Source organism: Toxorhynchites rutilus, chromosome 3, assembly GCF_029784135.1.
Source record: "Toxorhynchites rutilus septentrionalis strain SRP chromosome 3, ASM2978413v1, whole genome shotgun sequence".
NCBI classification, from domain to species: Eukaryota; Metazoa; Arthropoda; class Insecta; order Diptera; family Culicidae; genus Toxorhynchites; species Toxorhynchites rutilus.
The window spans coordinates 245,376,856-245,395,215 of NC_073746.1; the positions used below are offsets into that span (position 1 = coordinate 245,376,856).

Here is an 18,360-nt window from a genome sequence, read left to right on the forward strand (position 1 = left end):
TAAATCAGTCTTGTATCTGCTTGGAATAATCATGGCGAAAAGAATGCAGCAAACAATCGTGAGATTGAACGATGAATCATTTTACACTCCCCGACCATCTTCATTCGGGACTGATAGTGAACAAAACAAAACAAAGAGTGGAAAACAACATTCAATGAATGAATACTCATTTGGAAGAGTCGCACGAAACAAAATAACGAGTGAGTCAAAGTAGACTGAATCTGCTGTATGTATGATTCTAATTTCCCTTGTATTCTTTTCCTTGTCTTGAATGCTGACAAGGAAAAGAATACAAGGGAAATGCACATGAATCCACCTTCCCGTTCACCAATAACTTGCTTTAATATGATGTTTTGCGTTGGCTTAGATCGTTTCATTCTACAATAAAAAAATGTCATTGCAATAGTGCACAGGAAACAACTCGACTTCAATTATCTATCTATATTTTACTGCCGCAATCGAGGCTCAATAATTGCTATTTGAGCGAAAAACGAATGATTTTACAGAGACACTCGCTGGCTCAAGCAAAATTTTCCAATTTGATTCTATCACCATCTATTGTCATTCCGAGAGGCAAATGAGGGAATGCAAAATTCTCTGAGAATAGATGAGCGTATTTGAGACAGTATTCATCCGTTAAAATCGAGAATTAACTTTGCGAAGATGATAGGTGAATATTTTCTGTCTCAAATAAAGTGAGGCATAAACGGAGAATAGAAGGGTGAGTTTTATCTGTGGATGAACTTTGAGATGGATGTTTGAATTAATTTCGATGCTATTTTGCCCATACCTGGTCGTAGCATCACCCAGGAGCTAAAGATCGACCATAAAATAGTTTTAAACAATTTGCGAAAAGCCGGATCCAAAAAAAAAGCTCGATGTTTGGGTGACACATCAATTAATACCAAAACCCATGACGGATCGAATTTCCATCTGCGAAGCCTTGGCCAAACGGAATGAAATCGACCCATTTCTTTAACCACCATCCGTTACTAGGGATGAGAAATGGGTCACATACGACAATATTGTGCGAGAATGATCGTGACCAAAGCGTGATGAAGCAGCTCAAACGATGGTCAAATCAGGACTAACGGCTTATAAGTATCAAGATTTCTATTAGAGAGAGGCATTATGAACAAAAGGCAAAATAATGGATTACTTTTTCTCCAACCTAATATTTGAATCAGACATCCTGATTTCGAGTTACGATCTATTTAAAACAAAAGATAAATGATTTCGGATACGCCCTCATTAAAAATTGCTATAGTCATATGATAATGAAAATTGTGATTTTGGGTAACTGCCACCATATGTGCAAGATTTCAAAAAAATCGGAGAGGGTTGGGACAGCGGCCGGCTGATTTGTCGTGGATTTGCTCCATGGCGTCTCAGGACATGTAATATGACTTCTGATGTCTCTATAATTCTGAGCCATATAAAGATTATTATTCCATTGATATCTTAATGCCATGTCCTTTTTGAGAGGAAGTCGAACCCTGTATGTTACTTGGAATCACGTATACAAGCCTTGCGAAAGCGATCACCAAATCCCCCTCCCCCTTCCGATCCCCCTTCGATTAGACGCACTCATGCCAGTTTTCTCTTCTGCTATTGTACCATAAATAGTAAGGTGGTACACTCAAACATGCTCAAAATTCAAAATGAGATAGGTGTATTGAAATCCAATACCAATGAATCGATCATTGCAAATGTAGTGTATGATCCTGAAGCATACCTGAAACTCTAAATGATACCTGTAATCTCAAATCTGGAATGGAACTTTAGGTAAAAAAAAAAACTACATGAGGCTGATCGTCATCGTTAGTCATTTCAACGAAGTAAGTCGGTTGAGACAGTTCCTGCAGTTCATACAATTTTGAGCTGAAGAGTTTGATGAGATTAGTTGAACAAAAAACCATTTCCTATGGTCTTTCAATTCGCATCTGGTTTTGTCATTTTAGGAGTGCTTTCGATTGAAGATAATTATTCGAACAAAACAACAACAAAAAATGACAAAAAAATAACAGCGGTTTGGCAAAATGGATCAAGAAATTAAGTTATTTGGTGAATCACTCTATGTCCCTATGGAGAATTCAGAGAAAAATGTGAACCAGTTAGCGGACGATTGTGAATACTATGAATTTGGTGGAAAAACGTACATGAAGTTTGTGACGAGTTCGCCTATGCAATTAACTAACATTTACGAAACTCAGGAGAAAACGGCGAATGGTGACATGGAGCAACAAATGGGAAATGATTCAGGATACACATCACCTATGAATATTGTGCCAGAACAAAGCCTGACAAGCACGTATCAACCAACAGATTCGAAGATTGATGAAGAACAATCATTACAAAATACGTTTGTGGAAAATTGTACGGAATATGTACCACATTCTAATAATTTCATGCATCAAATCATGGATACGAACACAAACAACGTGAACAGTAATTTCACACCGACACTCCATGTCCAGCCAAACATAATTGGATATCCACATCATTTATCGCATTCAGATGTATCGTTACCGTATAATTATCTACAATCGTCGCCTTCCACGGCCAGTCTCCAATCACAATACGGAGAGCCAGTATCTTCAAGTAATTTACTACACTCGGATTACATATCGTCTGTAAATGTCCTGTCACAACAAAATCAGGTAGAATCAGTAACTGCATATCAACAAACCGTGGCAAATAATGATGCAGAACAATCACCATATAATACATTAGTTTACGGTAACGACAACAACGCATACGTTCAGGGTATCTGGTATACACAACACGGTCAACCAATTTACCTGGTGCCGGAACAAAAACAATCAACTTCAGATATCCAATCCAACCATCAACAAATATCACCATCAACGTGTAGCTCTTCATCAGAAACCCACTATGGAGAATCATCGCCGTCAAACAATTCCTCACATTTTGATTATCAGCAGCCGTCAACTTCACATGCATCTCTAGGTGATCACATCGATAATGGCGTTCATCCAGAAACTGCTTCAAAGTCGACCCCGTCTTCGGATTCAACTAAAACATCGAAACGATCCTATAGATCAAAACCAATTCGCAGCGAAAAAATCCAAAAAGCTGTTAGACGAAGTGTGGTCAAACACAGTGATTTTCCGTGTACCACATGCGGCACGTACTTGAAATCAAGGCAGGGATTGAAGCAACACAACAGAAGTATCCATTCAGGCTACGAGCATAGGTGCTCTATGTGTGGTAAGCGATTCGCTACGGAAGAAATACTTGATGAGCATATTGCTAAACATAAACTCACCGAAAAGCCGTGGAAGTGCGAGTTGTGTCCGAATTCATACATTAACAAGCCAGATCTCAAACGCCATCTGCTAGATCACAATCCAGCCACCAAACCACACGAATGCGACAAATGTGGGAAGAGATTTAGTCGTTCCGATCAGAGGGATCAACACATGGAATCCCACGAGCGCAAGGAAGCGAAACGCGAGCAGTAGTGAGGAATGATGTTAAAGATAGTCAACTTGATATTCCGCTTTCCAACGATTTCTCGCATAACTTTTGAAAAGGTCCTATGTAACAAATGTAAACAAATCGAGTTAATGGATGCACGCTATTAGTTTTCAATCATTGAATGCGTTACAAAAACAATCGTTAACGTATCTATCTTCTTCATCTTTCAATCGGCGATGCAAAAAATATCCAATGTACAGATTCAGATTTTAAGCACTCGACTGTTACTTCAGACGCCTCTTTCCTCCGACGCTCGAAACGTCCGAAGTAACAAAGCAATCAAAACAACACGAAGCATACTTCGGTCGTTTTGAGTTTTTGTTTCTTCCAGGTGTTGTTATCTATGTCAGTGCAATTCAACGAGTGATAACAATAATAATCTGTCTTTAGAACGAAATGCTGATGTTTCGATTGTTCTACAGTAGTTAGTTTCAAATTCTTATCGTGAAACGTAATATGTCCAATGTGCAAACAGGGGCAGTCAAAACGTCCAATGTAACATTTTTCGCTCCGAGGCTTCAAATTTAGGCTCAAATCACGGAACAACTGTTACGATTGGTTTTTCAGAGTTATTATTGACTGCTAGTGGTAAAAGTAGTGATAAAGATCGATACCTTTTTGGACAATTCGCGGAATAATGTTCGGGTCTTCAACTTCATTTTTCGCGAGTTGACGAAAATGTTACATTGGACCTTTACAAAAGTTACGCGAGATTTCTATTTCTATTTTTTACACATTCAGACTCTTTGACTCACACTTTTTGTGTACCAAAAGCAAATTGTTCAAAGCGCCCAATGAACGGATGCCAGAAATTGGCCACATTAGTTCTAGTTTCTCTGCTGAGTCGTTATATTTTATTTTTTAAAGGTACCGGTGTTCTTGTTTTCTTGTCACGAACCACAATCCCAGCTAAATAATATGTGAAGGAGTTTTACAAAACAGGAGCATATTTCCAATAAGCTAGAAGCAACTATTATTTCCGTTACTTCATTGTTACTATTCCAATTACTCAATCATATTTATAAAGTCTATGGCAAATGCACGTCAAGATGTTGTACTTTTTTTATCTACTACTGAACTACGCACGATACCAGTAAGTTGTTCTTTCTCATAATCCTATCAACTGTTGTTGAGTTTTTTTTTTTTGTTAGTTTTATCCGAATCCGGAAATTCAGTGCTCAATGTTCATAATGTTCGTTGCCAGCAAAATATATATTTAACTACGACTATGAAAACCACAGGGAAAAACAGAATGTAATGAAGGTGGAAAGGTGTACTGAAGATAATGTTTCTAGTGAATTTCTAGTGAATAATGAACTATTTAAAGTATAACTAAAGTGAATTAGAATTATAGATATAAAAAGTATAGAATACAAGATGCTTTTGAATTGATTCCAATATATTTTCATTGTGCTCCTCAAATTATTGGCTTAAGTAAAAGTAAAAGTATGATAATTTTCATGAACAGAACACCTTTCCAATGTATTGAATTTTATTATTATTTATAACATTTACTATTGAAATTCTTATAATGTTTCAAGAAGAAACAGATGCTTAGAAATAATCATTCAAAAAACTAAAAAAAAACAAAAAATAATCATAGCCTGATTATTTTGTTTTTCGCAAGCACAAATAGTACAATTTTGAACGATAAACTAATTGAAAAACTCATGGCCTCGTGAAAAAAGTTTATTTTCTCTCCTCTGAATAGAAAAACATTATCAGAATTTCATCCCAGATTGTTTGAAATACGAATATTTCTTTCAGTAACCCACCTTGAAGCTCCTCCATTCGAGAATGCGGGAATTTTAGTCATTATTTGTTATTGAAAAAAATAATATGGCAAGAGATATACAGTTGCAGACAAAAATAAAACAGTTTTTTTATAAATCAAACAATCAACTCGAAGATTGAGAAAGAAAAACGCGTGCTACCATACAAAAGAACGCACACAAATCCTACACATCCTTCAGTAGTACCGTGAAAATGCAATCGATTTCGATTTCGACTGCATCCCTTAAAATTGCCCTAAATTTTGCTCAATTGAAAAATAGTGTATAATGGATTTAAGGAAACTGAAGAATAACAGCAAGCAGAAAAGAGATACTACAGATATGAAAAGTGGAATAAAAAAGTCGGCAAGGAAAACCAACGGAAAGTCCAAAAAATTATGCAAGATATTCAATAAAAAATCACGATTGATTCAAAATCACATAGTTTTTTTTTTCTGAAAATGCAATTAAAAACTTCTTTTTTTAGCCTACAGAATTTTCAATTCTATCCAAGTTATCTTGAAAAAAAACGATTTCTTTCATTCTTGTATACAGATTCTATCTGGAACAAGATTTCATTATCTACCCAACGCCCTGTATATAATATTTAAGAAATGAATGATTTTATTACGCAATTACAATGGGCTTCCCAATAAGAGCAATAGGACTCAATAGAAACTATTTCTAATTGACGAATTTACGCAAAGCTGAATCAGCTCATGCGACATCTACATTAGAGCTCAGAACCACAAGAGTGAGGGTGTTTGTTTATTTTACGCACTGAAAAGCAAGATTCGGTGGTGATTATTCATTTTATTTCAATTTAGATTCATTTATTATTACATCGTCAGTATATGGTAAGAAAGTTGGAGTTTTGTATATTTACGATGGTTTCAACACGCGATTTGACCAAAGTCATATATAATCTTCGAAAATTTTAAGTTTGATAATGCATACCGGTGATTGATACCAAGGATAATTGCGATGAAATCGATATCATATCAAATTGACTGATATAATTGATTATGTAGGGGCCGATACGCGAAGGATTTGCAGTATTTTTAGCACAAAACACCCTATTCATCGTTTACTTAGTCGAAAAAAATTAAAGTTACAATACTTATAACTAGCCATTCCTCGTAATATACATAGCACATTGTAAAATGATGATTTTCTAACCTTTTCAGCGTGGAAAGAATACATGAAACCTGGAAATTTGAAGATAAATTCTGATTTGTCTAGAAAATTTGAACGAATTCCATACTAAAAAAACAAAACATCCTCATTTTACTCACTACGCCATCTGGTTGTAAATCCAACGTAAATTCGTTAATAGTATTAATATATTTCTAACCATGTAAATGACAAATCCAATCGACCTAATTAATTTCAGTTCTTGAATGTTCCAGTAGGTCTGCTTCTACTGCAGAGATTTTTTTTCCTAATTGACTGAATAATAATCGCCTGACAGAGACGAAATTTACAATATGAGACCTTCTGAAAATGTTCGAAAAATGTTTGACCTGGAAATCCCGCAGGTGGAAAACCGGCAGAAGAAACTCGAAGAAACTGCTTGGTTTATAAAGGCTTTTGCAGTTGATTCGTCTCTAGCCTTAAGAAGTGCCCTTGTGGAGAGAAAACTACTCCATTACTCTCTTAACTTATTACTGTCTTAAGAAAGACAATCCATTCGCCGGCAACGATGTTGCTCCGATGACCACCAATCGAGAAGTGAATTTGTTAAATTTTTATTTCACTTGAAAGCATTTTTATTCAGATTTTGATTTTTTATAATAAATATTTTACTGTGCAAGTGACAGTCTGAACTTTTCTTCTTTGGTTCTGTTTTTGATGATAAAATCAAACAAGTTTATAATGTTTCTTATTTCTAATTCGGCAATTGTACACCATCTTGATGGTATTTTTTTTCCCAAAATATATTTTTTATTAAGGCACATGTGGCGTTAGCCTGACGGGGCCGGGAGTCCAATATTTTGACAATTTTTGTCTTACAACTATGTTAGTAATATGTAACCGATTACTCGCGGTTGGCTCGAGGTTAGTATTACAAGTGTTCTCATAATTACCGGGTGTGAATGATGGAGTTCAACAAAGAGAAAATCGGTACATTTAACCTTTTGCTTTTATAAATGCGAGAATGCAAGCCAGGCCGCTGAAATTGTGAATGGTGTTTATGGTGCCGATACTGCAACAGTAAAATACGTGCAATTAATTTTTAATTTAATTTTTTATTTGTTAGTTTTTGATTATTTTTTAATTTTATTTTTTTAAGTGTAATACACTAAATTCAGATCCCTGCAGTCAACAAATCGACTATTTGAAGTTAGCTTTTGACCAGAAATGTCCAGAAGTGGCCATCAGAGGAGATGTTTCGTTTCTTCAGGACAGGACAACACAACTCCTGGAGCTTGATTAAGATGTTTTAACGTATCCACCATATAGTCCGGACCTGGCATTCTGAGTGATAAGAGATTGAGATCAAGAGAAGATTGTAAAAATCTATGGCTAGAGTTTTTCTCCAATAAGGACCAAGACTTCGATGAAAGGGGCGTTGTGAAGCAAACTTTAGAATGGTAACAAATTTTGCAACAAAACGGTGCATATTTGACCCAAACCGGACAATGTAAAAAAATATTTTAAATTTTCACCCAAAAAAAGGGATTACTTTTTCCTCAACCTTATATATACCATCAGACGGCAAATTTATCCGGCAATTTTTCACCTGAGACATCAACTATGGAAATATTAGGTATACCGGTAAGTTTCTTCGGTTTTACAACAGTTGGCGTAACTTGATTATTATTCCAGTGAATCAAATTTCCAGACATTCGTTGGAAAGCTACTGTCATTGCACATATTTTTCAGTGCATGTCAAAAAGTTAAAGCGTGAACAACATAGTTTTCTGCCACTTCGAATATGTCGAATTTCGTACCAACGAGAGTGTTTTTGCCGGGAGTGTTACTTCATTACTTCATTATGAAAAAAAAAAGCCGCGGAAAGTCATCGCATTTTGGTGGAAATTTATGGTGACCATGCTCCAACTGGGCGAACGTGTCAGACGTGGTTTGTACGGTTTAAAAGTGGTAATTTTGACTTGGAAGACGAAGAACGTTCCGGACCGTTCATCGAATCGTTACTGGCGATGAAAAGTGGGCCCATTACGACAATCCTAAACGTCGGGCAACGTATGGATACCCCGGCCATGCATCTACATCGACGCCCGCGCGGAATATTCACGGCCAGAAGGCTGTGCTGTCTATTTGGTGCGACCAGCTGGGTGTGGTATTCTATGAGCTGCTAAAACCGAATGAAACTATTACGGGGGACCTCTACCGACGACAACTGATGCGTTTGAGCGGTACACTGAAGAAAAAACGGCCACAATACGAGCAAAGACACAATAAAGTTATTTTTCAACACGACAATGCTCGGCAGCATGTCGCGAAACCGGTCAAAGCTAACTTGGGAAATGCTGAAATGGGAGGTCCTATTCCACCCACCGTATTCACCGTATTGCTCCGTCCGATTACTACCTTTTTCGATCGATGCAACATGGCCTGGTTGACCAGCACTTCTTCTTAATTTTTGAAGAAGTCAAAAATTGAATCGATTCGTGATTAGCCGACAAACCTGCTGATTATTTCCGCAAAGGGATCCGTGAATTGCCAGAAAGATGGGAAAAAGTTGTGACTAGCGATGGGCACTACTTTGAATTTTAAATTTGTAACCATTTTTGCAGAATAAAGCATCAATTTTTCAAATAAAAACGAAAAAACTTACCGATACTCCTATTAGTAAACTTATTAATAAACGTAAAGTCAGAACTTTTTAAGAAACTGTGTCAGAATGTGTCATAATTATTTTTCTAATTGAAAACGAAAAGCAATCAAAATGACTTGCCCGGGCAATCTAGTGTTAAAAGCGAGATTCGGTCGCTATTATTTTTATTAATTTCTATTTAAATTTATTTCAACCGTCAAATGTCGTCAGTAAGTGGTAAGAAAGATAGATTTTTGTATATTTACAATGGTTTCAATATACGATTGGACCAAAGTTATTAATAATCACATATTGGGTATGAGTACTAACTTCCGGACACTTTTCAGAAGCTCATGCTATAGATAATGGCGATGCAATCAATATCATATTTACTGATTATGCAGGGGATTCCGTTCGGCCCATACGTAGGATTTGCAGTATTTGAAGCGCAACATGTGCCACCCACCGTTTGCCTAGTATGAAAATGTAGATTACAACACTTATACCAAGCATAATTTACTAACCTTTTGAGCATAGAAAAAATACTTGAATCCGGGAAAATTGAAGAGAAAATTTGATTTTTCTAAAAAATTCAAGCGAATATCAAACCAAAAAAAAACAAACATTATAATTTTTACTCGCTGCGCCATTTGGTTGTAAATTCGTTAATTCCACCCTGTTATGTGTCACACTGATATTCATTAATCATTTTCAGTTAAACAATTGAACCTCCTACCAAAAGCTAAATTTAGTTTTTCATTCATTACAACCCGTTTGACGGTTATGAGTACATATAACAACCGCCCCTTTCCATGACCATTGGAGGTTCATGAAAAAGGGAGTTAAAATTACAGTTTTTTGAATAATGAAAAGAATTACTTTTAAAAAACAATTGTTTCGAACAATCACAGTCATACTTCAAACTTACGTCCGTGTCCTTCTACTTTTTCTTAAATTACCCTTCTAAATAGACAGGGTTTTCTATAAATATTTTATAATACTTTATAATAATAATTTTATAATACTTTATATTATAATATTTTATAATACTGAATGAGATATAGAATGGTTTAGCCAGAGATAGAATTCTTGGATTAGAAAAAAGATAAAATTCATTGATTAGAATAAATTCATACATTTCGGTCGTATTAAAATGATATTTTCTGAGAAACTGAATAGCTCGCGAATAGTTCGCGAAATAAACCCGTCGGGAATAGAGAACAAGTTAAATAATTGAAAGCGGTTCACTGTTTTCTTTATTTTTTTTCAAATCCACGTATTGTACGCAAACATAGAAAACGAACAACATTCGAAAAGATTCGTTTCTACTCAACCAGTCTTTCGTGCAAAACACTGTCGTCATTTTGCTCCTTCACTAATAATCTCGTTAATGAAAAAAATTAACAAGCATCACAAATTGCCAAATGAATTGTGTAATTGGGCCTTAAAACGTCTCCCAGAGACGTTTGAACAATTAGATCAGTGTTTTCATTTATTTCGATTTCATTTCAATGCATATGCGGACAGGTATGCTTGAATTTTATGGGAAGATTTTAGTAGTGTTTCAAGTTCTAATGTATAATATAACAATAAAACAGAGTAATAGATCATAAGTAAACTTTGGCCAACCTTGATTCTTTCTTTGCGCTTCCTCAAATGGTAGCCAAAACAAATAAAAATACCAAGCGAGCTAATTAGGCCATATTTTTCTATGGGTAAAAAATCCTCTGCCTGCTTTTTGTACACATCTCTTCTGTTTCTATTTTGACGTAGCACTACGCCGTTCATTTCAGTACCGGGGTGTAAGTTCAAAGTTTCGAGAACGAAAGCATGGCGCTTGGAGTGCAAGGTTTTGAACGTTAATACTTCATTCGAAAGACAAAATGTCCAAGAGTTATATAATTGTTAATAATTGACCCAAAAACTTGACCTATTTTAGGATTTTTTCGCAATTGAATTCGGAAATCGTTTCATTCAATCACTGGTTTAATGAATAATTTAATCAAAACATTCAAATGATTGCTAAGCCAACGGTAGTCCTACGTTAACCTTGCGGTTATATCTTAGGTATAACGCACCCATAGTTTTTTTCCTGAGCAAGAGCATTCAGCGACATGTTGATCTATTTTCAATATGACTCTAGACATTATTCGGAGTATACAAGCATTGCACACCCTTCATTAACGAACTCATTACCTGTGGTCAGTGATTTAAAACAATGTATGACTAATTCGTTCTAAGAGCTGTCTACACAGTTTCTTCTTAACATTCAGCTCGCTTTGAGTGAAAAAAAATCCTAGGGATTCTTTCGGACTAGGAAGCCCCAACCAACAAAATGGTGGTGCTACAAAAACGATAAATATTCGAATTGAAAATAAGTTAATATAGAGAACCGCACGCTTGTCAAGGTTATAAAAAACTGTTACCATACCAATTTTGAAAACGTATGACAACATATTTTGAAGATGTGTTCATGTGCGCACATGAACGCGTCGTCTCGTTTTGATAGTTACAATTGTTGCTGATATTTATGATATCTATTATTATAGAGTAAAATTTTGAATCTAGAACACTACATACTACAGGTGGGCTAGATTTACTGTATCGTACACGAAATGATTCGCACAGATAAGATAGTGTGCATAATCACCCTGTTTTGTTCTAGATTTGTAACAATTTGGTGAATTTCAATAATTTAAACTCATTTCCTACCTGTATATTCTTACAAATTTGAACTCGATATAGAAATGGACTAAAAAGTTATAACTTTAAATCGGTTTCAATTCAGCAAGTGTGCGAATTTGTTAACAGGAAGATATTGATGATATTTAGTCAATTCTGTCGCTATGACTGCATTATCAAAGAGATGAATGCCTTCGGTACAGCAGTGGAACTCCATACAATTCACTGACTGAAAGTGTTCACATTTTCAATCCTTGTTTATTTGTTTATTTGTTTATTTGTTCACAATAATAGCATAAGATTTTACATCTTTTAAATTGCTACAAAGTATAGGGAGTGCATGGTACTACTAGTCATTTACGTACTATCTAACTTCAAAAATGATCATTATATAAATTATTTCATTAAATTAAAGTACTCTTTGCATTGCTTCTTAAAGGTTAAAAATGACTTTTGATTTCTTAGATTGTTTGGTAAAGAATTCCAGAGACAAACACCTCTCACAAATATAGTTTTGGCATAAAAGGCTGATCTTTAAGTATTCGTTCGAAGCTATTAGATAGAGCGCATAAAATACTTATGGGTCGTAAATTATCCAAAGTGTCTAGATTGTTCATCTTTCTGAGTGGTACATTAGAACATTTCCAAGCAAGAGGATATTTACCAGATACAATAATGCAATTGAACATGTAGGTAATTGGATCGATTAGAATTGGTAAAATGAGTTTTAAAAATTTCATGGGAATGTCGTCTAGACCCACAGCATTAGATGTGACCATATGAGTGGAATTGATTACATCGTAATCTTGAATACATCGAAAACGGAAATGGTGCTCTGAATCGGAATTGGATATATGATGAATGTGATGAGAAGTTCCAGAGGAAAAATTGTTAATGAAAGCTACTATTTATTTCATTAGCATCGAAATTAATCTCGTTCTGCGCAGATCGCTTTGAAAACCCTAACTCTCGAAATTTTGTCCAAAACTCATTGGGAGACGTACTAGAAGATAAAAGAGTATTGTAATAATCTCTTTTCGCCTGGTTTACTAAACGATTAGTCAAATTTCTCAACTGTTTAAAAAATGAAAAGTCATTTGAATCATGTGTACTTTTCCATCTTTTGTACGCAAGATCACGTTCAATCATAGCTTTCTGAATTTGTTCATTAAACCACGGGTTGTGTCGATTCGTATTTCTAAATTTCCTAATAGGGACACAACTATCATACAAAGTTTTGACAAAACAATTGAATAAGTCAACTAATGTATCAGTATCATCAGATGAGAAGAAAACGTTCCAGTCGAGTCTGTTGAATTGTGATAAAATCATATCAGAATCTACATGTTTGTAGTCACGGTAATAGACTTCCTTGTTGACTATACTTTTATCGAAGTCCAGAAAAGCGAAAATGAGGTCATGTTGTGATATATTTGGAACATCTATTTGCCCAAATCTTAAGATTTTGCTTGGCTCGTTGGTTATGATCAAATCAAGCTGCGAGGATCCATAGGAATGGAAAAAAGTCGGTTCTTTGCCAACTATGCTCAATGACAGTGAACTAAGAACATCAATGAAACGCTCAGATTTAGAATTCGTACGAAGAACATTTGTATTGAAATCACCAAGAAGCAAAACATTATTATACCGCGTTCCATGCTCCGTAACTTTCTCGAAAATAAGCTCTGAACAATCAAGCGATGGGTGATTATATATTAGTCCAACTAATATCTTTTCAGAATTTACCATAATTTCAACGAAGATAAACTCAATTGGGTGATTGTGTTGTACGATAAAAGAAGATTCAATAATTTTGAAATTATAACATTTTTTTATATATATTAATAAACCACCTCCAACGTTTCCGATCCTGTCATTTTTTACAGTATTATAACCGACAATCTCAATTAAACTTCAAGGCTTGCTGTCATTCAACCAGGTTTCGCATACACAGACTATATCCACACTAGCAATGCTCATTATTTGACGTAGCTCATCCATCTTAACCATATTTCTTGCACATATGCTCTGCATATTCAAACTGCAAACCGACAATTTATTGGGTATTGAAGCTGACTTCATGACTATTCCCGGCATATTTATATCTGTAGGGGTGTTTGAGGAATGTATTTCAGCCATAATCTTGATTATGTACACTTAGGAAGCAATGCTGCACTTTTAGCAAAAATAAACATGAATTCATTGAAAAAAATAAAATATGAAATATGTAAATAATAACAAAGACGCAAACTACCCTTAAAAAGTTCAACGTAAAAAGCACAGTGTAAAAGATTTTTCTAGAATTATTGAATTTGACATATCCTCCAAATTGCACAAGCCCTGTTTAATATAGGTAATTCTGCACCCAGCATCCAGCATCCAGCATCCATTCAGCATCCAGCATCTTCTCAGCATAAGCATCCAGCAACCATCCCGCATCCAGCAATTGTCGGTATGACAACTATCCAAAAGACGCAGCGTACTCAGCAACAGCAGAACTCAATATCCGTTGATCATGAAGTTCGATTTGTTGATGTTTAGCTTTTAGGAGGGGATTCAGAGGAAAAAAAGCTTAGGAACGGAGAGGAACGACAGAGAGCACTTTTTGGAAAGGTTCACTTACTGAGACGAGAATTGCTTTTAGGAGAGGATTCATGGATGAATATGAGGATGGAGAGGCAGGAAAGAGAGCGTTTTATTGGAAAGGGTTCAATTCGTTCGTATAAGCTCCATCAGCTGATCTTCCGAAGTTATTTCATAACGATCTGCATCAGCAATTCTTCTCACACATACGATCCCGTCTCTCGTGAACACGGATTCAAACTTCCCTTCTTTCTTCATAATCAAAGCTTTTGCCTTTAAAGCTCTGTTTGCTGTCGTTAAATTCTCGTTGACATAAATTCTGTTACCAGATTTGAAACCAATTTGCTCTAATGTAAGTGATCTCACCCGCAAGTATTTGGTATAAAAATCATTACGATGGTTGGTGATTGCGAATTGCAGCAAAATAGGGTAACTCTTCCCAGGTGTCAAAGACAATTTAGAATGTCGACGAGCATCTACCAATGGGTTGGAACTATCAACATATCCCAAAACTTGACACCATTTATTGAAGTAAGCCAGTAAATTTTCCTTTTGCATATATGGTACTCCAGAAACAATCAGATCATTTATATTTCGAGAGCGAGCTATAGCATGATGGGTTGATTTGATAGCCACCTTGTTGTGATCAACAGATGCACTAAGGTCATCAATTGATTTTTCGAGCTCCACACTTACACTTCTTAGCTCGGATTTGATCTCTGCTTTCACTGTTGTCATCTCATCGTCTATCTTTCGCAAAATCTCCGATTTCGTGCTCTCCAGCTTTACTGAGAGTAGGTTCGCAAGCTGTGAGATGGACATCTCATCATTCACAGTCAGAGTTTCCTGTGATCCAAATTTAGTGCTTCTAGTCGATACACCGTCCTTCCTTGAGCTACTCATCTTAGCTAGCGGGAACTCAACGGAACAAAGCAGAATTGCTGTGTTGGAACGCTCAACGTTGAAAAACCTTTTGGTTCTTAGCAATTAAGCAAACGCTTTTTGGTACTGTACTTCACTACCTTCCGTATGGCTATAGAGTACACATTCAACGACTGCACTTGTAACGGGTTCACCAGCAGGTTTTCTCAATCTTTAAGGGTATTTGCGGCAGAACTATATTAATAGTTACACTCCATTACCACTGACAACGACAGAGAATTGTTTACATGAAGAATATAATTTTTTCGGGCATACTTGATTTGAGAGTGTATCGATTTCTAGCTGTCTTAACGCAAGGTCTTTAATGAAAAATGATAAGATGGGATGGTTTATATAAACATGTTTATAATTAGTTTATTCAAATATTAATATTGCCCTTATATTAACTATTTAGTGCTATTTTATCAAAATTTGAAGGATAAATTAAAATAGGAATGTCATGTTTTTTCAATATTTTTCCTGATATGGTTATTAAAAATCCATGATTACTTTATCATTTACCCCCAATTATTTGTCAATTTTTCCTGCTTTTCGTTCTTTGATTTGAGGGGTTTTAAATTGCGACAAAATTGTGATAAGATAGAAATTTGTTGTGAAAAATTAAGTGGCTAATTTTCCCAGCTTTATAATTAAAGTTTTTCTGTAGTCCTAAATTTTTGAGTTATTATGATGACAGATTGAAGTTGATTCATAGAAGAATAAGATTTCAATTTTTTATGCAGACTTATCTCACTTCTTAACTAGGCGAACCTAGCCAGAATTTTCACCTGCCCCCGGGCTTCTGAATGCCAAAGGGGGACTAGGCTCTGCGGAATGCACGTATCTGCACGCTCGTGCTGTTTCAGTCCTGACCGAGAAATTGTCGGACAATCGCGCAGGTGCTAAGGATGACCGACTTTTGGATGCCGGCCAATTCCTTCTCCATGTTCAACACCTTTAGCGCTTCCAGAAGTGTCTTCGGGACAATTCCAGTTCCAGAGAGAACGACTGGAACAATTCTTGGGACCTCCCTTAGCCCCCACAGTTCCTTGAGCTCCACGGCCAATGGTCGGTACTTGCAGATTTTGCGACCGTGGGTCTCCTCCAGATTCTGGTTCAGTGGAATAGCGACATCGATGATGGTGACTTTGCGGTCGCTCTTGTCGTAAACCATTATATCTGGGCGGTTGTGGTGGATCGAGAGGTCGGGCAGAACAGTGCGATCCCAGTACAGCTTGAAACGGTCATTTTCCAGGACAGGTGCAGGCAGGTACCGGTAGTTTGGTACGTTGTCTTCCAGTAGAGCACATTGGAGCGCCAGTTGTCGATGAACAATACGGGCCACGTTGTTGTGGCGCTCGGTGTAGGCTGCGTTGGCCAAGACGGGACAGCCTCCCATAATGTGCTCTATGTTTTCACCTGGTTGATGGCACATCCGGCAAATGTCATCAACGTCTTGATGCCAGACGTACCGCCTGCAGTTTCTCGTCGTCATTATCCTGTCCTGGATGGCTATCATGTCGGCTTCTACTACTGAAGAGAGTTCACCACGCGTTAGCCACAAATTAGATGCGGCCTTGTCGACGTGTGGCCGGTCCAGTTGATGGGGGTGGGCACCATGCACTGCCTTCTGCTTCCAAGCTGCAATCTTCTCCTCCACTGTCTGCAGATTGCAGTTGAGTTGGTACTCCGCTTGCGCCAAGTGCAGAGCGCTGTATCCTCTGTCGGCGGCGCAGACAGCCCGGTATAGCGCATTTTGGTTGGCGCGTTCAGCGAAGTACTTGCGCAGTTGTCGTACCTGGGCAACACAGATATGTCGACTATTCCAAGTCCCCCTTCTTTGCGTGGTAGTGAAACTCTCTCCAGTGCCGATTGAGGATGGTGCATTCCGGCCTCTTTGAATGCTTTCCTCATCCTCCTCTCAAGGTCCTCTAGGTCAGTTTTGCTCCATTTGACTACACCAAAACTGAAGGTCAGCAGGGGAACCGCGAATGAGTTGATCGCGCGTACCTTGTTCCCCGCGTTGAGGAAAGTCCTCAGGACACAGTTCACTCGACTCAAGAACTTGTCTCGCAGCTCCGTCTTGATGTCGGAGTGGCGAATCCCGGTGAGCTCATCGCATGCTGCAGGAATCTAACGACGACGGGATCAATTTTGTAGAGCTCCAATACCCGGACGAGAAACGAGTGATGTACGGAGTCATAAGCCTTCCTGTAATCGATATAGGCCATGCTTAGGTTCCGCTGGTTGTAAACCGCCTGGTCGACTATGGCTGCGTCGATGATGGCCTGGTCTTTGCAGCCATGCGTATTTTTCTGCATCCTTTCTGCTCTTCTGCGATGATATGGTATTGTTCGCAGTGGGCAGAAACCTTGGCGGTTATGATGCTGCTTAATATCTTGTACAGACTCGATAGGCACGTTATCGGTCTGTACTTTGATGGGTTCAATGTGTTGCTGTCTTTCGGGAGGAGGAATGTGACGCCACGGATGGCGAATTCAAGGAGGCTGTGTGGGTCACGTAGCACCTTGTTGAAGCACTCAGCTATCTTTTGATGTGCGACGGTCAGCTTCTTGTTCCAGAAGTTCTGAACACCATCGGGGCCCGGTACTGCCCAGTTCCTCAGGTACCGCGAGGCTTCGCGGACATCGTTCTCTTCGACGATGATAGCTGGCATCTCTCCAATTTCACCACAATTCTCCTCCTCCCGTCTTAACCACAATTGCCCTTCGCGATGTTGTACTGGGGTTTCCCAAATACCAGCCCAGAAGTTCGTCACATCGCTAATATCTGGCAAACCTTCGCGGTAGTCGGGCTTCTCGTCGCTAATGTGGTCGTAGAACGCTTTTTCGTTTCACGTTTCAGCCGTTTAGTTAGGACGCTCAATTGCTGTACCAGTGTGTCGAGTTTTTCCGGCAGCTGGTGAGCTCCCAGCTGGCGAAGTTCAGTAGGCCGCACGATCACAGCAACTTGGCGACATAATTTCGCCGATCTGCTGCCTCTTTTATACGCCATCAGCCTTCCAATTGCGGCGCGCTTGTTTAGGATCCGTTGCTCCAATCTCCTTCGCCATGGAGGCTCACGCCTTTCACGGAGATGTTGGAGCAGTCCGCCTCTTGG

General features: G+C 37.7%; 1 protein-coding gene across 1 annotated transcript; it reads left to right on the forward strand.

Moving 5' to 3' along the window:
• Positions 1–2,039: 2,039 nt before the first annotated feature.
• LOC129774098 (zinc finger protein 502-like) lies at positions 2,040–3,485 on the forward strand. Its single transcript, XM_055777797.1, has one exon. It carries the CDS (start codon positions 2,040–2,042, stop codon positions 3,483–3,485), a length of 1,446 nt encoding a protein of 481 aa, XP_055633772.1.
• Positions 3,486–18,360: the final 14,875 nt, after the last annotated feature.

Excerpts from the sequence above, each read along its gene's own strand:
- LOC129774098 (XM_055777797.1), top strand. The coding sequence starts at position 2,040 with ATGGATCAAGAAATTAAGTTATTTGGTGAATCACTCTATGTCCCTATG.